Below are 18,104 nucleotides of genomic sequence, written 5' to 3'. Positions count from 1 at the left end.
AGCAGAGGCTTCTGCAAAAGCCAATAAGAGCGATTTGTCCAGATAAAGCTTGGAGTTCTGTGTCTCTGTTTCTTAAATTAGCCCCAGATGTACAGGCAGAAGCTAAAGGTGAAACAGGAGCTTTGACAATATAGACATTTTAATATTTTCTTCTCATCCTTTTAAGGACAGTAATAAATACTATTTTCTGGAAATGTTTAAAAAAAACTCTTCTACACTGTGACGTGATGCTTATTGAATTGAATAACTGTGTAATGCAAAATTGTTTAATTGAAAAACTTAATAAAACATATTTGAAAGTAAATACTAGTTTCCACCAGACTTTAATCTCTTCCTTGGTCTTAATAAGGTAAAACTAGCACAACTCCTCTAGACGGTTTGGCATCTTCATTCCCAAATACCATGTCTTTGTGCCACAATTGTTTGTCCATCATTTACATGGCCTGCGTTCGAAGGCAGTGCTTCTGTCTTCCAGAGTTGGCCTACTGTTGCAGAATGTATCAAATATCACCAGATCGTAATGAAAGTGAAAATTGTCTCGTATTTAGGTGGTAATGCCTAAAGGTCATGCGCCTAACGCTTGATTTTATGCTCCACACCTCCCATGCATTAAAGGTAAATTAGAACTGATGTGCCTGAGTTTCTTTTGTGTTTATTCTTAACTGTTAAAGAAAGTTTTCACGTTACAAGAACATTCCTAATATTACTCTGCAATAAAATGCAGAACTTCCTGTGTCTCAGTTAAACAAGCTACTACCCGCATGTACATTATCAGTTTTTTGTATTTCATTGCCAGCATAACCTGAGCATCTCATGTTTACACACAGCAAACTAACCAGCTGGTCCAACTCTATCGCCAGACCTAGGATTGCTTTGATCATTCTCAAGACTTCCTTCAAGAATATTGTAACCTTTTTACAAGTCTATCAAAATGTAAACATATCACTGCGTTAACTTCAGTTTCTCCAACATGGGTTGGTAAATCCAGACAAAAATTATTTAGATATAAGCAGATTAGATACCATTGATAGAAGACTTTTGTAAATATTCTCCTTATTCTGGGTTCAATCAGATGCAGTTGTTGCCATCTGCCAGATTATTTCCAAGACCTCTGTGGTGAATAATATTTGTATTTTATTTTCCTATTTACTCATGCATTTTAAATTGCTGTAGGGACTGTGATCTCTAACAACTTAAGCAAGAATAAGATAAGCAGTTACTTAGGCTGGCGAGTAATCAAAGTCTAGAGTTGCTATTACAGCATTTTTGCAATCTCATTAGTGACTATAACATCAAAGATGTTGCTGCTATGCCAAATTCTGCAACTTTGTATTGCAGCTCACGTTCCTCAAGATCTTTCTGGGTCTGTCTTCCTATAGCTGACCGAATGTTAGGAGGACTCTCTTGTTTAGTTTGTCAGTCTTTCTTTCATGAACCTGATTGAAGGCCTGGTTTACCTATCATAGGTGTGATTGGTGATAGGAATGAGGGGAACTTATATTTCCTCACTCTTAAATTCCTGTTCTAGATAATGCAAAAGACAAAGGTGCCATATTTACACTTTGTTTAGGAGCTGGCCTATTGGTATCATGTTCTACAGCGCAGCATACCTTGCTCATCCTTAAAGGCTCATTCAATGCAGCTAAAGTCAGGGTTGCCTGTATGTCCCTGTCTGGCACTCAGTGCACTTAGGGCCAGATGTACAACCGTTTCTAGCGGTCGCAAACAAGCCGATAGGTCTGCCCTATTTACAAAGCCTATTTAACAAGTCGGTAACCTATTGCTGTGGAAGATTTCTCCCACGGTGTGGGGCATCATTAAATAATTACCACTGCCCTTATCACCAGGGTTTATCTGGCAGTGAGGGACATGGAAAACTGGACATTTGACCACCCCCTCTGAATCATGTGGCCGGTCAAATGGCCAAGCCTTTGACATCCCTTAAGTATGTCAAGGCTGAGACAGAGTAGTCTCTGCCATTGACCTAACAAAGTTCTGCCTGACTCTAAATGAGGGGAGCAGAACTTCAGTTTGGCGGAGAGGGTACTCCGTTGCTTTTTCTAAATTCGGCACATAGATATGAAGGATCATACAAAGTCTTTATTTATTCTTATTTTATTATTTTTACTCCTCCCAAATGCTGCCATCTAGCATACAATCACAGAGGTCTAGTGTGTGTATGTGAACAAGGATAATGGCAGTCAGTGGCCAATGTCACACCGCCTTCAGCAGCCGCAGAGAACCAAAAGGTGGAGCACACACAAACTAGCAAGACTGGCGAAATAACTCCAGGCCTTTTGGGACTGAGAGGGGTAGGATTTTTTTAATCTCTGCCGATGTAGGTTTTCTATTGGATATGTTTTATATAATAGTTTAGCGTTCAGGGTTTTAGCTGCTGTACCCAAGTTTGCTGTTTGTTTCAGTCGGTTTTACAACAAAGACCAGCTTGTCAGTGAGTTTAAAACCCCATTTAGAACACATTCTTCACACGGCAGTGGAGAATGTTATTTGATATATGTCAAAGGAGGGACAGGTGAGGGAAGAATTTAGACGAGATGGAGGAGGGAAGAATCTCTAGAATTAGATTAGGGAGATCGGAGTAGTAAAAATTAGTTTTGGGATGAGTCAAAGGAGGGGAGGGATAGGTGATGGAAGAATTTAGAAGAGCTGTTTGTGAGATCATAGTATTAAAATGAGGTTTGGGATGCTTCAAGATGTGATAGAGGAGGGAAGAGTCTATAAAGGGTTCTATTGATGATCATAGTAGTAGAATGAGGTTTGGGATGAGTCAGATACAGGATATATTGAGACAGGTATAGGGTGAAATATAGAATAGTGCATTGGAGTTTTGGGTTCCAGTGTAGCGTGCTACTCGCCGAAAAGCGCTTTGACGCCTCGTCGAGGGTAGTAAGCACTATAGAAATACAATTACAATACAATACAATACAATACTCAATATTTATAAAGTGCAGTATATACTCGAGGGCTTCTTGGTGCTATATATTATTTCTCTTTCCTCTCTACTAACAAAGAGGGCGGCACCTATTTTCATTTGCTTACCAGACTGCGAATGCGACTGTCCCGGTATTTTGTATCGAACTCACTTTGTTTCTCGTTGGATATTATAGAGACGTGGTTAGAAAATGAAGACTGTATTATTCTCTCTTCTCAACTACAAGCGAAGCGAGCAAACTGGAATAGTGAGAAATTTAATTGCACATGGAATAATAACATTAGTGTAATTTATTATCACATGACATAATAACAGTAGTTCCTAAATATCCCAGTCTCCGGTAGCTCATACAGAGCAGTCCTTTGTCTGCCTGGCCTTTGTTCTTTTGATCCGAATACATGACATGCTTTCAACTTGACCAGGAAGTGACTACTGCATAAATGGGGAAATTCCGTCTTGAAATTAATTATCTCCTGCTAGAGGCCAACTACAACACTTTAGATTAATGCATGACTGAATAAATTCCATCACAGTAATGAGTCGGGAAAACCCCAGGCTTTCTGACTTTGCACTGGCTGCTTGTTGATGGATACTGAAACTGCACAGTGGGAAAATTGTCCTGCGTGCTGTCCAGAATCAATAGGCGACCAGAGGCCGCGTGCTTCATCCTGACTGTCTGAATATCCCTCAGTCTTGCAGACTCTTCATCAATGCAGCACCCTGAAGAGCTTCATTTGCTCTGGGTACTGGTGTGTGTTGAATCTGGGGAGGCAGTGCCAGTCAAAGCAAACTGTGGCCACATCTGGTCTTTTCAAAAACTCAGACCGCCATGTTTTCTTCCCAGTACGTTGTGGCTTTTTTTTAACGGAGTTTTATATAGCGCGAACTTGACCCGAATCGGGTATCGGAGCACTTTACATAGCACCAGTTGAGTTACATGAGGACACATTAATTTTTTAGGCATTGGGAGATTAAGTGATTTGCCCAGAATCACAGGATGTTCAGCATCGTTGCTGTGACTCAAACCCAGTTCCCCAGATTCGAGGACGACCGCCCTAGCCGTTAGGCCAACTCCTTTCCCCTATTTTATTCCACTACCTGCGCTTCCCAACTCTACATGTCAGTCTTGCAGAATTTTTTTTATTGTTGCTTTACCCCCTTTGTCATTGCCTTTCACCTCCTACTCACCCCCTTTCTGCCTTTCTTTCTCTTGCTATGGATCAAAGTATGAAGATGAAAAATAAGTCCTGGTCCGCCAAAGTTTAGTGTAGCTGACACCACCTGCACAAATTAAGCACTGAGTGCAACCCCTTTGCCAGTAATAGATTTTTTAATTATTTTCCAATGGTTTCAGCATCTAGCCCATTGGCACCATTTCACGGTTGTCCCGGCCATGCAGTTGGCAGCAGTCAACACATTATAGTTCACTTCAGAGAACATGAACCTGCTTTGCTTGAATTCTCCATAGATCACCAGATAAAATGGTCCAAAATCTCAAATCGGGAATATTTTATTGCAGGGTTCCACACTGGCTCTCACTGTTAGAGCTCTTTTTCAGAATTTACCACCACCTGCTCACCCAGAGTCATACAAAGGCGCTTGATCTGTCCCCACGAGTATTCAGACTCTTTCAATTACTTACAAACCAAGAGTGAAAGGAGCTCACTCTACAATTATGGGAGTTCTTTCAGCTTAGGACATTGCCAGGCATGGATGAAAGGAAACAGCACATCACTTTACTTCTTGAAAATAGTTATCTGCCCTACTGTCATACGGGGCAGTCCTTTCATCTAAGAGGCCGCCCACCCATATCCTAATGCGTGTTTTAAGTTCCAGAGTCAAAAACCTCATCATTGCCTTCAGATTGTATCCATCTTTCTTTCTACTAGTGGAGCTATCAAGTACACGTTGTCGGAAATATATGCTCAAAACAATGTTCCTACCATTTTAACAAAGCCAAAGACCTTCCCAGGGTCGTCGACACATCGAGGCTCGACAAGCGATCCGTGTGGTAGATCAATATCTCTAACAATACATCTACGAGAGACTTGAGATCACAACTTTGCAAGTGAACTGACTTCAAGATCCTTTGCATGTGAGACACACTGAATTTTGGAAAATTCAAAGTTTTGAACAACAACAGTAATGTATGCAGCAAAAGGTGTGCAAGCAAAGGGTTTCGGGTTAGTGGCATTCATGACTTCACGTGACCTTCTGCTATACCTCAATGTGTCCCTATTGAGTTGCTAAATATGTTTGTTAGTTCTATTTTACTGCATAGTCTTGTTTATAACGAGTACAAGTAATACCTGTGCAAGTGTAGAATTTTAAATTTTAAATTGTTAGACCTAAGCCACGCCTATCCCACATCTGTTGAAATATACCCCAAGGAATTTGACGTTGTAACTTACACCACCTCCATCTCGCATACCAGATTGTGTCCCTATCTTGTATTAAGTGCCCTTTGCTAAATATACAGTGGGCAGTTTTTCATGCCAGTGTCATCTACGACTCTATTAGGAATCATGCCCTGCATTGCATTTCCTAATAGAACCATGGCCTGCCCCAGGACAGATTCATTTATAGAAATATCTATTTCCCTTACTTTACTCTTATCAATTCTTCCTAAGGATATGATAAACAAGCAGTAGGTTTGGGTTTCTTTTTTGTTTTGTAGCAACATTTACAAATTACCACCACACACCTATAGTCACCAGAGAATAAACTAGATTGCATTTATTAAAAAGCGGATGGTCTCTGCTAAAATGACTTCCAAAATACTTACGTACTATGGGCACCTCCTCCCTAGTTCAACATTACCCGACAAAAGTATCTGATCTTCGCACAGAATTATCTTTGGTGTCTGCCTATTCCCTTGTACTCGGTTGACTCTCCGTTTGGACTGGTTAAACTCCACCCTGATTGTCAAAGTTTATTCCTGTGCTAATCTTCTCCACTATTGTTTAGCATTCTTCTAATACATATGATCAGAATGTTAATTTGATGTTTGTAAACGCCTTTTTGTAGGACAAATTAACACCTTGTTTATAATGAAGGATGGATAAGCAGAAGGCGGTCCAGTGTCTAAAAATGGTTTTATTCTTGTAACCTATTGCACAAGTGTTCAGTCACTCACTCAGGTTTATTCTGCAATACATGTCGATTATGTAAACCATCTTAAGGATTTTATTTAAGTGGGCGTGAGCACGCACTTTAGATGTTGCTAGTAGGCTTCTTTATTCTTTCTTTATATATCTATTACTAAACATGGACTGCTAGAGGGATAGAAGGTAGCCCATGGGTCCCTACGTACACAACATGCCCAAAGGTAAAGTGTGTGAGGTTTACCAGCTTCTACTCCGGCCCGACAGGCTTCATACTCGTTGACTCAGTAATGGAATTCATAACAAACGGCAGTACTGTCCATGCAGAGCCTGGTAAATGCCCCATATGTATTCAGCTTATGAGCTTTGAAGCAGTGGATGTCTTTCAGCATTAAACGATCATATAATAAACAGCCGCTGCTGCAGCGGTTGAAACTTTAAGGATCATATAGAGGCTGGCGAATCGTTGCCTCTGTGTTGAGGCCTTCGCCTCCAATTACTCAATGAAGGACTAGCCATGATAATAGATCCCTGACATTTTAGAGAAAGTGCTCCCACTGACAAGATGGAAGGTCTTTAATTAAACAGTAATTCCAGCTGGTCACTAGGTCATGACATCTGAGAGGCATTTTTAATTACGTAGAAACAACCCCCAAGGTGCAAAATAAAATATAAATGACCGTAACTTGCATGCACAGCAGTAATAATTATTTCTACTGCCCAGGACCTCGTGCTTCTTATTCTGGTTCTAGGTGGGAGCAATGTGTGTTGGTAAGTCCTCTCTTATTAGGGTGGGACTTTCAGCATCCAGTGGAAGAAGAACATGCCAGGATGGGGTGGAGGAACCCATGGCTTTTGTGGAGTTTCTTCTCAACTTTTACATGGCAGTGCTCCTGTTCCACCAAACCCTCAATTACCCCTTTTGCCCCTGAGCTCATCCATGTATCTGGAGCACGTACACAAGAACTCTGCTTTGTTGATGAGTAGAAACCTATGTGATTTAAATTTTGATTATCTGGCTGTTGCTTCAGATCCCCACTTTCTACGTCTCGACGTAGGGATTTCAAGTAAACAAAGTTGTTTTAGTTGTACCTATGTTTTGGAATTGTGTCCCTATAACTGAAGACGTGTTTTATTTCATGCTGGGAGATCTCGTTACCCTATCTCCCTCAGAATCAATCTTTATTTTACAGAATGTATGTAGCAGGTCCGGTTCTCAATGCCGGACAGTAAGTGTCTCAACTGTGCATCCATCTTGCATACACGAAGAGGCAAATGTTTGTACGGTCTATATATCTTTTACAGCAGTACCGTTCTGTTTCCCTGCAGCTCAAATCTGGTATCTGGAGAGCTGGTAAACCTCCTCTTGATAAGCACAAATATAACTTTTCAACTTGTCAATTTTTGCAGCATTTGTTTTGGTGGTTCATTCGTCTGTCAGGAAAGTCCATGCAACGCATGCCTTTTATTAAGACTTTCTTTTCACCACCTCCCACAATTTCAAATTAGTCTCCAGAAAAACTCCTAAGCACACATGTAAAGTGGTTTCTGAATATAATTGAAATCAATTAGTCAGCTTTTGAAATAAAATCTGAACTTTCTGGAACACTTTTGTAATAGTGGATCAAATGTATTTAGGCAAGCTGCCACCGTGGGATCCCTAGCCAGAGGACTGTACATTCTCTTCAGTTAACTCACGAGTAGGTTAAAGACTGAATGCTTCAATGGTCAGGGCGTATTGCACTAGAGCAAAGTAGTTATTGCTGCTTTTCTCATAAGAATATCACAGTTTGTGCTTTGCAGGTTGTCACATGAGAATCTGTGCGTAAAGCACTCTTCTGTGGGTCTTCTTGAGGCCATACTTGGCTTGGGTAAAGCTGCGCCGTAAATGCTCACATTCTGTTGGGAGCTCGCTTGCAAAGCAAGAGCAAAAATATAGTGACCTATTTATGTAAATGTAAATGTACATGGATTTGTATAGCGCAAATCACCACTGGTTTCTAAGCGCTTGCTTAGGGAACCTGTCCTGGTATTCCCCTGTGAGATAACCCCGGCAGGGTATCCGCAAGGTGAAAGCCAGGCATCCCGCCGCGAGGGGCCGTTGTGGAGATTAAGCAATCTATTGCCCAGAGTCGCAGAGTGTGAACCCATGAATCGATTAGGCATCGGAGCGAGAATTGTCGAGTCCATGGACATTTTAGGACTCAAGAGCCCGCCGAGCCGGGAATTGAACCCTGGTCCCAGGCTGACCTCTGCTTCCAGGTCTGCCTCCTCTAACCAGTGAGCCACACTTCTATACCATGATGTTAAGAAAATGAACAAGTTGCTTACTACCCACTAGAACCCTGGCTCACTGTGGTGTAGGCAAGGCCGCAGCCTTCCTTGCTTGTCCTTTCTACGATTCCGTTGGACTTCATGCTGGAATTGTAGAGATATTTTATTTAGAATGAAGGTAATACAATGTTGGGAAAGATGGCTAGGATGGAAATGAACACTCCATGTATGCTCCTGTACGCTTACTCTCTGACTGTCAACAGTACTAGATAGATGGACACTTGAATGGTTTTAGCACATTTACTAGTTTGATTCAGAGTGATCGGATATGTACACTCCAGGATTTGAAGATCAATAGTTAAGTTGAGTACCTTGTTACTTTCAAGGGAAATAATTTTGTGGACTGGAAACAATTGCCAGCCTTCTGCTATTCCACTCTTTTAGCTTCACTTTCGTGGTTGAGTGTAAGACCATGTTATGAACCTGCATGTTGTTGTTATTAGTGACCAGCTGATACAGCAGCAAAAACAAAGTATGGGTCTGCTGAATTGAATATACAATTACATATTTTAGACAGGACTATGAGGAAACATTGGAAACATGTTGGATATATGGAGGTAAGAACAGTATACGAGGTCAACTGACTATTCTGCACCGCTTGTAGTAGTAGGGAATGCTGGTGCATATTGAGGACAGTGAAAACTATGTATGGGAAATCTAGTGGCAAAGGATTCAGTCTTTGGTTAGGTAGGGAGAACTTATTATTTCATGCTGAGCAAACAGATTTTCGCATCAGAGTTCCAGATAGCCCAGCGCAAGCAAGACACTCGTAGGCTGTATACGTGCTTGCTGCTAGACAGCTGGAACCACTAGGTGGCAGGAGGAGGCATGGATGTTTAATGAGGCATTCTTCCAAACTTGTCCCTCTGTGATCCAAGATCGTTCTGCACCTGTAAATTCAAGTTCATTCCTGCTCTCCTAAGTGTGTTCAGGGTTACAGATGCCTGCTAGTAAGGCCACAAGACGCTCCATCACCTGGTACTTTCTCAGAATGTCTCAGTAATCTTTGTCCACCATTACCGCATTCTGGCCCCTGCTGCCTTCCATCTCTGATGTAACATGTTTCCAGCCTTTTCCTTTCTAGTGCATCTCAGCTTGCCTTGCTACCCTTATTGGTTTGCCCATCCCTTGGTGTAGTTCACTTCTTGAAACACCCTTTTCTCTTTAGTTCTCATTGTACCAACAATGGTGTCTGTAAAGGAGGAATGTGTCCATGCTCCTTGTAGCACAGACTCAAGCGCCATGCACGCTCCAGCATGTAATCATGTGCACAAATCTCAGTTGAGTGGGAAAGAGGCTCAAGAGTTACGACTACTTCTTTTGCGTCCACACTTTAAATCTCACGGGGAGTAAAAAAGAGATTCTCACAAAAGGCCTGATGTACAGATGGCGAATAACTGTTGTTGTTTGCCTGGCCTAGTGTGTTCTAGGAATAATCTGGGAGAACTTCTGGTTTACTTGAGGTTTACACCTTACATTCAACAGTACACCATGAGCACATTGCTTTAGAATATCTCTGAATCAGACCCAATGTTGTCATCAATGTGATTTATTCTCTTAATCAACCATGTTTGCCGCCTTTCCGGGAGCACCTTGGGATTGGTAATAGATCTTTTCTTTTAAATGACTTAATTGTGTACTGGAAGGATACACTGTGTTGTCACATATATTCATTTTGTGTTTTAGTCTCTACCGGACAAAGATGGGAAGAAGTGCCTCTTCCTCATAAAATGCATAGATAAAAGCTATGAAATCAGTGCTTCTGACAAAAAGAAAAAGCAAGAGTGGATACAAGGTAAGCTACAAATGTCTACTTTTTGTGTGAATGTGTGCGCATGCATGTGTTATCCTGAGCTTCCAAATAATGCAAACATATTACCAAGGAATTACTCCCTTTACTGTTCACTACCTTCCTCATCAGAGGAGGCCTGTTCATCCAGTACTAATTCACCATGTATGCACTTTTCCTTGGTTTTGAGAATTGGACGTGTCCAAGATCATCTAGAGATGAAGCAATGGGAGCCATACCTGTGACAACTAATCATCTTTCAGGGAAAGCGCTTGGGCTGGGGTTTGTGGCATATGTGGTTTTAGTACAGAAGAGTGTGCTGGAAAATCGAATGCCCAAGCACTGACTGGGCAGTAGGGATAACCATAGTCTAGTGAGTAACAGCACCACTTTTGCCACCTTCGCTTCCAGACCTACCTTGCTTGGTTAGCAAATCACTCACCAGATCTGAAGTTGCCCCACATGAATGAACTTATCCTATTGACAGCAGCATCACACTTTGGGAGTTCAAGCATTGCATCTTGTAGGAGGTTCACTATCTGCTACCCCTCCATCCGGGTCGTAGCCCACTGATGCCTACTTAGACTGTGGTGGTTTGCTAGATAATACCCGAGATGAATCCAGGAGACTTAGGCCCTAAACCAGGTAGAAGAAAATACTGATGTCCGGGCTACCCAGACCGTGTGTTCCCACAAACAACCAGTGAGAAACTCTTACAATCTTTAATCATCCTGTGGATCAATCCCTGGTGTAGGGATTCATAAACATAGCAGTTGAAAGGGGTTTCCTAGCCATCTGAAGACATAAATATCCCTACAGTCAGAAGTATGAAGAAAGGAAGGGTCAATGTGACTCCTTGGCCTTTTTGGATGATTGAGTTTCTAGCAATAACAACGGCAATCAGTGCCCTTGAATGACATGCCCATTGTAATACCCTTTAGTTTTGACCATGAGAATAAGGGCTATTTCTAACTCTGTAACTAGATAAAAAAGGTTGATGAATATATTGGAAGCGTAGGGATAATGTACTTGATACTTTGCTGAGAAAAGAAAGGAGCTATTTGAGAAAACGACCAACTTGGATAAATATAGCTACAGGCAATATGTTATGAAACAACATTAGGAAGGGGATAAGGCGGGATGGTTACTTTATGGCTTGCAAACATAGAGATAGGGATGAAAGTTATTTAGGTGATTAATGATAAAAATATCCTATTACTGTGCATCAAAATAGCTTTAATTAGTGATTTGTTGAAAACTGTCCGGAGTTGCATGCACTGCAAGACTGAATGTCGGGGAATAAATAAAATATCCTTTAGATGAAGCAAGTCTCCCCAGACTCACAGAGGAATGCTAAGATGAGGGTAACTACTCAGTCGACATAGAAGGCATTAGAGGAGCAATAAATAATTCAGGAACTATTAAATCCCTGTGTGGAAATGTGTTACCCATCAAGCTACATAAACGATGTCGCTCTCCTGACACGTACTTTAGTGGCTGTAGACTGGGGCCGAGGGGGACAGGCTCCTGATTGCCATCTTCTTCTTGGGTTTCTGATGAGGCTCCTGCTTTCTGCCTGACCCCACCAGGACTGAGTCTTTGCTGCAGTTGGTGCATAGGTGCGTGAACATTTAGCATTCACTGGGAGTGTGGTAACCGATGGTAAGGGCTGCAACTGTGATAGACCTTAATTTGCATTGTTTCCTCTGCCTTTCATCTCTGCATAGATGCTGAGCCTTACAGACCAATGATTAGTGCTCCAGTTAGGGCCGGCTCTTTGGGTGCATGTGAGCAGGGAGTGGCCTGAGAGGCATTCACACTCTGTGAATGGGGGCAGCAGCAGCACGATTCACAATATTAGAACATGTGGCTACCCAGGGTGACATCTGAGGCTGATGGAGGAGGAAATGTGGGCTGAATGGTGAGTTGGAAGAGCAAGCAGCTTCCTTGCATGTTAGGCATTCGGTAGCCCGTATTTCATCTGGGCTGCCCGCTTGGCCTATCAATTCATGAAGTATATGCTGTCCTCTAGCAGCTCCCTGTGGCCTTGACACTACAGGCAGTAGGTAGTCATCCATCGCACTGATTGCTTTACATTTGGCAGAGGAGAGCCATTGTGGTGTGCTTCCTGTGTTTACCATTCATCTTGCACCCCAATGAAGCCATCCACCGGAGAAGTAATGAGTGAGTAGGACCTCTTCTCCCTATGAACCGCAGTATCAAAGAGTGCCATAGAGTACATGTCCTCACAGCCAGCAGCAGAAAAGCAGGGTGACAAAAGTCCTCCTATTCGGTCCATCAACACTTTACACGGTGATCTCGAAGAATAGACAGGCATCATCAAATCAGAGCTGAGAGATATGGAGACAATCAATGGGTTATCAAGCTACACTGAAGGTTGAGTAGCAGGCAAAGAGGTTTTTGTTCCATCAGGTGGATTTTTGAAGAACTTCCTGGGGTCAGGTTCTGGATGATAGTCCACTGAGATGTGGAGTCATATAATTGCTTTGGAGTGCATCCTCCGAAGGCGATGATTATTTCCTTGTTTTAGCTTCAGGGATTGTCCTTTTTTTGTTTTTCGTCACTGTTCCTTTCCCTTCTATAGGTCGCTAGGGTTTTTAGATGTTATGGTAGTGCTTTTTTAGTTAATGCATATAAATATATATATATATATATATATATATATATATATATATATATATATATATATATAATATTCGGAGTAATGTTGGTACGTTGATTTGCAGTGTAGTGACTCTTGCTGAATAGCCCTTGATGTAGTTGAGGTGCATTTGGCTGACCTGTCCATTCTAACTGATTTGCCAATTGAAATCAGTCCTAGAATACTGGAGTATCTACATTAAAAGTGCACATATACAGTTTGCAGAGAAAATATGATGACACGTATTAATGCCCTGGAAGATCAGTGCACGATTGTCATAACTTTCCTGTGTTTCCTATGGGGCACATGGCCGTATTAAAGATGATAATGGTTCACAGGATCATATATGTCTTACAAGTTCTACACCTTTGATGTAGCAGACCCATTTTTCAAACAAGTAGACTGCGATTTATTGAAGGTTTTAGAGTGGGTTTTAAATGGAACGCCTGACTCGGACTATACTGAGATTACTTTAGGAAGAAGGGAGTAAATAGGCAATAGACTTTAGGATTTACTGTGCAATTCATCTACAGCACATGGTGCCCTGGGTGGTGCATAATGATCCAGATCAGGTTAACGTAAACCTATTTAATGTAAATGCAGTTAAGCAGACTATACCCGGGACAAATACACATGCATATCTGAGATGCGATATTGGGACACTGCAGAACACCTAAATCCAGAAGCACTCTAGCTCATTTGCATAATATACAGATAGGGAAGGGTTGCCACGTTTTAATGATTTCTACAACATCTGAATTCTCTGAGATGCACATTGTTACTAAAATCACAGCTGGTATCCAAAATACATGCCCTAACTTTCCTAAAAACTAGAAGTGTACACGGGAAATCGGACAATTTTGAGCCTGGGAACAGGTGGCAGATTAAAAACAGAATTATAACACACTTTTATATCACTGAGTCTAAAGTCCTGCAAAGCTTAGTCGAAACGTGGGAGAAAGATTTGGGTGTCCCAGTATTTGGCATAGAATATGTATTTCCTGCAGAACAATATCTAGAAATGCCATGTTTAAATGAGTTCTTTACATGCACTATGTATAACTCCACAAATTATGCATACAATACTCTCCAAATTGTGCTGTACAAGCTCAATACCGTTTCGTGGGCAGAAACCTTCTTGGAAATGATCTAACAGTGTGATTTTGCTCTAAAATATGTATTCAAGAAGTCGATGCCCCCTGCATTAGTTCTTTTATGCAGGATATATTTTATATGGCCTACAGCTGCTTAAAGAACTCTCCTTTTGTGGTTATATTCGCCTGTCTTCGTTATCGGTTGGCTCATCTTGAACGTACTTTGAGCAGTGCATAGCTTTGGGACGCACTACACAAAATATGCCTCATTTCGAGTCAGCAGGTTTCATAGAAACAAATTCCTTATAGCTTGGAATATTAGACACTTGCTTGACTTGTTCATTGCCAGATATAGCTTAGGCTTTTGGAAACTTGCATCACCTTACTTATATTTGTAACTGGCTCTAAGATGATCATTGGAGTTAATCAGCTACTCCTATTGCTTCTGTGTGGACCTGCTTGAACCACTGTCCTAAGAATGGACACACTAACGGGTCTATTTTGATGTCGAGCGGATCACCACCGCCTGAATGGCGGTGGCGATCCGCCTGACATCATCCCCCGCCCGCCTCCTATTTCCCCCCAGCCATAATATGATGGCGGGGAGGGGAGGGGATGGGGGGAAGGGAGGGGAGGGGGGGGCAGACGGGAAGACTGTCTGCAGCTTTTCCGCGTGTTCAACGAGTCGACCGGGTGGAAAAGGGTTGAATATGGTGGCAGTGTCTGCTAGACACCGCCATCCATATCATGATGGCAGCAGGAAGCAGCAACGCTGCCGCGGAAAGGCATGCGTTTTTCTCAATTGGGGGCCCGTTGCGGGGCCCCAGGATGTTGGGGGGTGAGGAGGCACATTTGCATGGACGGCATGCCAGGCACCATGAGGTGCCTGCCACATTTTACATGCGAATGCACACATGCCTATTTTGTATTGCGGCGGGTGCTACTGACAGCACCGCCTGCCGCAATGCAAAAAATGTGGGATGTGCCCACCAGTGTGGCGGGCGCATCCTAATTGCCCATGCGGGATCGCCGCACCCTTAGCGGGCGGTCCCATTTCCCGGGGCGATGCCGCCCGCCATCATAATAGACCCCTAAGTATGCAAACAAATTGTATTTCGCGAGGACGCCTCCAATTATGATTAAGTTGCACTTTCCATAGGAAAGTGCTTTGTTTTAATTCGATAAAAGTCGTGTTGCACATCCAACTTAGTTCTTTCTTTATAAATTTTAGCACAGGTGGGTCAAGATTGGTTACTTTGATTTTGGCATGTTTTAAAAGTAGTATTTTCCCTTTTAAATCCCACCAGCATTTTTGAGGTTCCCTACAACAAAACTACTTCACAGACTAACACCAAAAGTATGCCAACTTTACCTTGAATAGGCTCTTCTCGTGGCTGTCCAATCTTTTTTAACTTGCTTACTGATCTCGAGCCTCAAGTGGCCTATATTTGTTTTATATGCAGTGTTTCTAGTAGTTGTTTGATTCTGTCCTGTTGTCCATTTTGTTACTGTTTATTAGCTTTTACATAGTGCACAATCTTTTATTGGTCGTCACCGCAGCACCCGCTGGAGGTTGATGGTGAAAACCTTTTATTGCTTATCTCCTTATTACATAAGGTCTAAGTTAATGAAGCGTGGCATTCAGGTACTTCTCCAGTTACGTTCCTGTATCTTCACTACGTATATGCCTAGTCTGCTTTGTCCCAGTCCTTGCATATCCCCTCCCTTCACTGTTGAGCTTAACATTGCCCTTGCCTGATGTGGATTTATATCTGTTAGCCAGGCGAAACATGAATTGCTAAGAGGGAGCAGTGTGGTTAAATGCTTCCATTCTGGGAAGACCCCAAAAAACCCTTCTTGGTTTTCGCACGCATAAAGGTGTATAAGAAGAAACAAAGTATTTGACAGTCTCCTTGCACCCCTTTACATAAAGACTAGCATAAGGATGAGAAAGGGTCACAAGTGACAAAAATGACCAGTTGGTAAGCTCCGCATACAGAAGTTGGAGAAGATATGACTGCCTTCCAGGGCTATATCCTGCTCCTTGTTAGAGATGCTCCCAACTGTTCATCTTCATCCTGGTATGATCCCACAAAGTATACACCTCTTTGTATGGCAAGTTGAAGTGTTCATCCTGTACTTTTGAGTCTGTGGTATTGTAATCTATGGTTTTAAGTACGCCATCAGATGAGCCTTATTTCAAATCTGTGGGTATAGCAGATAATGGGCTAACATGTTCAGTGTTATGTTCTTATGCCTGGTGACACTGGAATAATCTGAGTAAATTCAGTGATTCCATGTTATGCTTTGACTTTGAATTACTGATAATAGCGCAATTACTCCTACTCGCGTAGAGTAATTTGGGGAAAAATTCCTACAGTGAGAGCGTGAGCAGCCACACATGCTTGCTATCCATGTTTTGCTGTATTTAGCTCTACTGCATAGTGCAAAATTCTTTATCTCATTCATTTTGACTGCAAGGGTGCATGATGCACTAAGGAAATAGTCCTAAATGCTGGAAGTAAGTTGGGGGAAAATCCTAGCCCAAGAGCACATTTAATGAGCGTGAGCGGCTGCTCGATATTGGTGATCTGTGACATTTAGCGCAAAATTAATTCCTGCTCCTATTTTGGACGCGATATGGCATTTTTGTGTTAAGAAATAGTGCTGAACACAGTAACTCATAATTACAGATAATCTCACTGAGTTCCGCCTACCCCTATTATGAATCGACATCAGGAGTACAATGAGTTCTTTTTTAAGCTTAAGTTTTCCATGTTGATTTCTTTTTAATTTATATTAAATTCTCAACAGCCATTCAGTCTACTTTGAATGTAAGGCGGTTAGGCTCTGCTCCGCCCCACAAGGAGGCGCGTCAGAAGAGGAGAGAGACTCGCAGGAGACTGCAAGCTGAGCAAGAGGAACTAGATCGACGAATGCTGGAACTTCAGATAGAAAATGAGAAGAAGCAGCGGGAGCTGGAATCTATGCGAGAGGTACTGATGGTTTCACCTACCCTCCTCAGGAGTCCATGTATACAACTAGTTCCATTTTTACTTGACTGACTTGTAATTTGTACTATTCCCACACATGCACATTTAACGTAGCATGATGTGCTTATCGCTATGTCGTATTTTCTCAGTCTTTGGACCGTGAAAAATGCAGACAACCTGAAGTGCATCAGTAAAGTCATTCATGGTGTTGTGACACACCAGCAGGCCTACACAGTGGCCTAGCCTGCTGTCCTTTCCTTTAGTTAGACAATGAAAGGACATACCTTTTTCCAGTCTTTCCAACACATATAAGTATGACAGAGTTGAGCTGGCTTGCTACCTCCTGATTAGTTTAAAAAGCATAAAATAAACTTTACTTACATTTGTAAACTTATTGAGACTGATTCACAAAATATTGAGTAGTGGAAGTGATACTAGAAGAGTTCTATTTTATACACTTTTACATGCCTCTTTGAATCGGCCCCAAAATAGCCAATCTCCCTTTTAGTAAAAGTGCAAGAAGATACAGTTTTTTCTGTTTGTGCTAATTGTATATGGACATTACAATAATATGCCTATTTTATTCCCATTTTACATATTTTGGGGGACTTTATAGTGGCATGTAATAATATGTAAAAGAATACTACAGCAGTAGTATTGACCAGCAGGAGTGTGAATTGGCCTTAGTGATTATAAACTGTAGAAGGAATCAAAGTCGTAGCCACAGTGTTTTATAGTACATGCAATGGACTTGTTCTCATGCTTATTGAGCAAGAATTGGCAAATACAGTAGAGCCGACTGTGGCAAGTTGGTTTGATGCTTAATTAATGTTCTAATTCTTTTATTGCTAGCATATGCCATCAAATTAAAAAGAAAACATGACAACTGTAGTGGCCACATGACTACAATTAAAAACATTAAATAAAAAAAACCATTGCATAGCATTTTAATAGAACAATATTGGTGGTGGAACGCTGGTGTACGTGGAACATGTATATAAATTCTAAGTCACGTCACAGAAAAATGATTCTTATTGGCACAAAGAAAACAAAGTATTCCCTTTGAATTAGCTCACAGAAAAGGCAAAAAACTGAATAAAAAAAGCATTGGCAAAGTAGAGTATTGACCCACCAGATTCCTCACCATGGCATTGAAGTGCTCTTCTTTTTAGATG

At 41.7% G+C, this 18,104-nt stretch overlaps 1 protein-coding gene across 1 annotated transcript in view; it reads left to right on the top strand.

The window, feature by feature from the left end:
- Positions 1-18,104, top strand: part of SWAP70 (switching B cell complex subunit SWAP70) — a 434,919-nt gene that overhangs the window by 265,400 nt on the left and 151,415 nt on the right. The window contains exons 6-7 of the mRNA XM_078680959.1: positions 10,078-10,186; positions 16,751-16,932. Of these exons, the coding sequence (XP_078537085.1) occupies positions 10,078-10,186; positions 16,751-16,932 (291 nt within the window). The remainder of the gene's footprint in view (positions 1-10,077; positions 10,187-16,750; positions 16,933-18,104) is intronic.

The sequence above is a fragment of the Lissotriton helveticus genome, chromosome 3_1, assembly GCF_964261635.1.
Source record: "Lissotriton helveticus chromosome 3_1, aLisHel1.1, whole genome shotgun sequence".
Taxonomy (NCBI): domain Eukaryota; kingdom Metazoa; phylum Chordata; class Amphibia; order Caudata; family Salamandridae; genus Lissotriton; species Lissotriton helveticus.
The sequence above is the reverse complement of the archived record's forward strand: the minus strand, read 5'-3'. Positions and strand labels throughout refer to the sequence as shown.